This window comes from Vombatus ursinus, unplaced genomic scaffold (genome assembly GCF_900497805.2).
Source record: "Vombatus ursinus unplaced genomic scaffold, bare-nosed wombat genome assembly UNPS02015035.1, whole genome shotgun sequence".
Classification (NCBI taxonomy): domain Eukaryota; kingdom Metazoa; phylum Chordata; class Mammalia; order Diprotodontia; family Vombatidae; genus Vombatus; species Vombatus ursinus.
In genome coordinates, this window is record NW_020954813.1 from 175,708 (window position 1) to 180,798 (window position 5,091).

Sequence of the window (5,091 nt, forward strand, 5' to 3'; positions counted from 1 at the left end):
TGTCAAAGGGCATGAATGGGAACGTCAAGGATCTTGGGGATTAACGCTGCTCTGAAGAGGACAAACCAGAAGTGACTGACAGCGGACAGCTGTAAGGTTCTTGAAACACTCACAGATACCTTGAGCTCAGTTCTTTGTAACTCAGTGTGCTTTCATTTTTCCCTATAGGATTTAAACATGAATTCTCTTTCAGAGGGGAGCTTGCTTATTGCAATTACATGGTCAACACGGTCCAGGTTAGCCGACGGCTTGCTGTTGGTGAGGTATGACGATCCTATGCAGCTGAGCCAGAAACATGAGCTATCTATATGTATATAGACAGATCTATATTCTAGATGCTAACTGGGGGAAAAAATATCAGAGTCACAGACAAGGAAAAAGGCTCTAGGCAAGTAGAAACTCTTAGTTGGCAAAGTGACTTTCCTGTAGCAACACTAAGATAACCCAAAACAGGCCCTCTCAATCTCAACTGTTATATAAAAATATTTGGTCGAATTACTTTGAGACTTTTGAGGTACAGTTCTTTAGTGTTATAATAGGTTAATAAAATATACATACACTGTTTTATCAAAAATATTTATACATTCTGTTACATATTGCTTTTTATCCTCAGTAACTGCCAATATAAAATCTGGATTCAGTGGCCTACAATGTATACAAATGTACTTCACGTAAATGCTGGAGTCGGCGTCTGCGTGGCCACTGTGCCAAAGTAACAAAGTGGTACAATTAAATAACAAGCCTAGAACGCTGAATAGATTACAACTTGCACATATACATGTTCACGGCATGTATACACTGACAGTCCCCGGGGTGTAAAAGTGATACATTAATACAGCAGATACAAGAGAACTAGGATGCTAAATCGAGGGTGGGTCTTTTTTAAAAAGGTCGTCTGTTCACTGACTTTGGGAAGTCGTGACTGAAAATCCATGAGGATCTAGGCTTTGGGAATGCGTGCAGTAAACACAGTATCTCAATCCAGACTGACCAGAAGCACTCCTTTCTTTACTTTCTTAATAAATGCTGGTGTTCTGTTTGTTTCAGCAATGCTTAACAAACAAGAAGCTGTTTGGCAACTTGTCCATATGATTATGGAAGCACTTATACGGTTGGTAAAGATAAGGCATTAAAAACATTTTCTCCTAATAAATATAGAAAATTTACAAAAGAAGGCATCAATTCATTCCGTTATTTTCGAACTCAGCACCCACAATGTGTACAAGCTGCAAATGACACTTCTGGATAATCTTACAGTAATTCCTTTAAAATATAACAGCATTTGCCTTATTCAGATAGAATCTTGTTAAGGTTGAGTATCACTAGCATCCCAAGCTTTATTCTGAAAACACAGTGGAACGAAGTAAACTGGTTATCTGTCCTAGATCCCAAACTGGTCTTCCTTCCACTTAAGGCAAGCATATGACAAAGGTATCCACTGTAGAAGAGGAAGGAAAAAAAAGACAACATGGATCCAAGGGTGTCCACCTGTGAAGGATGTTTATGTGGCCTGTATTCAGCTTAAACCCCACCAAAACTGTTTCCAGTGCACAGATTAAAAATGGAAATACATTGCAAGAGGCCACTCTTCAAGAAAGATATTAGACTAGTATTTTAAAACAAATCTTCATGTGATTTCAGAAAATCAGAAGCTACTGGTGGCACAGAGAGCAAGTGGAGGGCTGCTATTCGGCTAAAGAGGTCTGTCGTCTCCAGAGTCATTCTGCTAGTTTCACAGTGTCTTGGAACTTAACACCAATCAGCAATGTAGTCGAAATCTCGAAACATTTCTTGCTCCTCTTCTGAAAGTATCCTTGGTTCCCGAGGTGGGGTCAGAATAGGTGCTTCTGAGGTAAATTCATCATCAAAATTACTCACATCCTCGCGTCCTCTGATGGTCGGAACAAATGGTGGCTTTACTTTCTTGGCCAGCAAAGCATTCCAATCAATTAGCTGTTTCACAGAACAAAGAACAACAGACACCTTGAGTTTCCTACTATGACTGCCTAAATGGGATTAACAGCCCCCTTGATTTGCTGCTTACCCGGAAAAATGGGTGTTTTTTGACATCCTCTGCATCTTTCTCACCAGCTCCCAGGCGCCGTTCTGGATTTCTTCTCAGCAGCTAATAGGACAAACACAAAAGTTGTCAAATTAAAACTAGCTTCTTTCACTGGTAAGATTCCCTGAGACTGTCTCTAGCTCTCCCTCCTTCTAAAAAGGACTCTCCATTCTCAAGGGGTCTAGTTTGACAGCAGACATCATTAAGAAGCCAACTCTTTACTGAATATAACCTTTCTTTAGACAATGCTAAATTCTAACCACATACAAGGTCATACATGTTAAGTATATGTGTAGGTAACCTGGAAAGGGGACCACCAGATGATTTTTCTTTTCTTTTTTTTTGGTGAGGCAATTGGGGTTAAGTGACTTGCCCAGGGTCACACAGCTAGTAAGTGTCATGTGTCTGAGACTGGTCTTGAACTCATGTCCTCCTGACTTCAAGGCCAGAGCTCTATCCACTGCCCCACCTAGCTGCCCCAACCAGATGATTCTTTCTATCACGGATGTAGAGGTCTCTTGATAGTATTATCACTGTCTCTCTATTAAGTCTGAAATGCATAAATATATTTTCACTTAATTCATGTTTAGTAATCATATCTGATAAGGTACATTTGTGACTTTTTTTTTTTTTTGGGCAGTTGGGGTTAAGTGACTTGACCAGGGTCACACAGCTAAGTATGTGTCAAGTGTTTGGTCTGAGATCAGATTTGAACTCAGGTCCTCCTGACTTCAGGGCCGGTGCTCTACCCACTGCGCCACCTTGCTGCCCCGTGACTTCTTGAACTAGTGGATACTCTGGGGTTGGATTAGATGGCTGTCAAGGGTCCAACTCTCAACTTCTGTGATTAAGGGTGAGTTGCTTAGTTTAATCTGGACAAAATTCCCAGTCTGGTAATTTTTATCCACTCTTGGAAGTTCTGATAATCCCAAGAACTGGTGGAAGTGTCTGTAAAATCTGCTTATACTAAATGTGGTCCTATGTTAATTATTTGTAATGATGCATGTATGTGTACAGGGGATAAGGATAGTATAAATAAGTTGAATGCTGCAGTAGTTTGCTTAAAAACAGGTCTGATTTAAGGGGCTCTTACCCTCCTCATTATGGAGATGGCTTCTGTAGACAAGAATCTCGGGTACCTTACTTCATCATTCACAATACTGTCGAAAACCTCTTCTTCATCATCCCCAGGAAAGGGAGACTTAGAAAAGAAAAGGAAAGAGAAGCAGAGCAGAGCGAGCCTTCGGTGAGTTAAAATGACTTCGTGGGCTACAAGGGCTGCCATTACTTGAAGCTTGGCTTCCTTATCGCCGCACCTCAGAGGGGCACAACCAGGAAATGAGAAAAAAGGCAATGACAAAGATCCACTAACGTTGTCACATTCAGAGCCAATTTAATCTTATTCTATACACAATTCTAATATGCTTGGTTATCTTGTTTCTAAGTTGATGCAGATTCAAAATAGCAAATTAGAGGGAAGCTGCTCTATTCACATGACAAGTTATAGATGACAGGCAAAACTATGAAAAGCAGGCCTGAAAACACAAGTCACAGTCATTGCTGGTGATTCATTGTACTAGGGAGAGGCACAAGAACAGGTATTCACAACTTCAGAAAGGTTACCTTTGTTCAGTATATTCTTTTTAAGACTGCAGGGAGAGAGGCACAATGGTGTGGTGGGCAGAGAAACAGTCTTGGAATTTGAGTCCTACCTCTGACATTTACTAGTCACTGGGTTTAATGTCTCAATGCCCTCAGGAGGCTCTCTAATGCTCTAAGTTGGAAAAGCAGATGCCAATCTGCATTGGTGGAGGGAGTTTCTTCATCAAGAATTCCCTATGTTGATGAATAACAGATTTATTCTGTCTACACCTTCACTCTCCAAAAAGGCAGAGAACTTTGTAATTTATTTAGAAAGATATTCATCAAAGAAGGTCAAATTAAAAAAAAAAGTTTTAGAGTTCAGAAAGATAAGAACTCAGGTATTCACAAGTCTCCTTAAGAGTTCTAGATAACAGAATTTGGTTTTGAAGTCTGGAGGCTAGGAACAGGGACAGGAGTGGAATACAGGCTGGACTGGGCCCTTCTACAAAATGGAGGCTCCAGGAGCAACTCCTCAAGAGGAGGAGGTCAAGGAGAAGAAGAAGGAGATCACAGCTCTTAGAAAGGGTCATTCCATGCTGACAAGGCCACAGGGTGAAGTTGGATGTTCTATCTAAGCCGAGGAGGCCCTGGGTGCAGATGAGACAGCATCAGGGAAAGAAGGTAATAGTCCCACTGTACCCTACCCTCGTCAGACCTGATCTAGTGTATTTGTGTCCCATTCTGGGCACTACAGCTTAAGGAGGAGAGTAATAAACTAGAGTGTGCGCACAGAAGGGCAACCAGGATAACGAAGGGCGTGGAGTCCACTTCACACAAGGGTTGGCTTGGAGACTGGGGATATTTAGACTGGAGAAGAAAAGCCTCAGATGAGACACAATGTCACGGGGACAGAGAATTAGATCTTCCTGGCTCCAGAGCAGAGGGTAGGAATTTAGGTAACCACCAGAAATGTCCCAAAGTGGAATGAGAGGCCTTGAGAAGTGGCCAGGTTTCCCCCTTCCTTAGGCCTTTAGGTGGAGGTGAAATACTCACTTGTTGATTATGTCATAGTGGGATTTCTTTCAGGTATGGCTTAGACTAGATGGCTGTCAAGGTCCCTGCCAACTCTCAGATTCTGTGATTCAGGGCTAATTGCTCAGTTTAATCAGGAAACAATTGCCAGTCTGGTACCTTCATGCTCATTTGGCATGAGGAAAAGAAAGATCTGCTACTTTTTCATCTACTGCTAGAATTCTGCCAATCCTAAGACTGGTAGAAGTACATAAAAAATAAACACATGCCAAATCTGGTCAGATATTAATTATTGGTAATGATATGTGTGGGGTAGGGTGGGGTACGTATAGTAAAAATACACTGAATGCTACAAGTTCATTTTAATGAATAGGTTCAACCTTCATTTTTTTTTTTTTTTACCAGAACTACAA

The 5,091-nt window shown here is 41.2% G+C and overlaps 1 protein-coding gene across 3 annotated transcripts in view; it reads right to left on the minus strand.

Moving 5' to 3' along the window:
- Positions 1-562: 562 nt before the first annotated feature.
- LOC114031066 (serine/threonine-protein kinase N2) overlaps positions 563-5,091 on the minus strand; it is a 170,512-nt gene continuing 165,983 nt past the window's right edge. For 2 of the 3 annotated variants that reach the window (XM_027846083.1, XM_027846084.1), the window contains exons 20-22: positions 3,156-3,263; positions 2,045-2,125; positions 563-1,953 (exon numbers count right to left, since the gene is read on the minus strand). In XM_027846083.1, coding sequence (XP_027701884.1) covers positions 1,750-1,953; positions 2,045-2,125; positions 3,156-3,263 — 393 coding nt within the window. In that variant the 3' untranslated portion in view covers positions 563-1,749. The remainder of the gene's footprint in view (positions 1,954-2,044; positions 2,126-3,155; positions 3,264-5,091) is intronic. The other variant, XM_027846085.1, reaches the window with a different exon arrangement.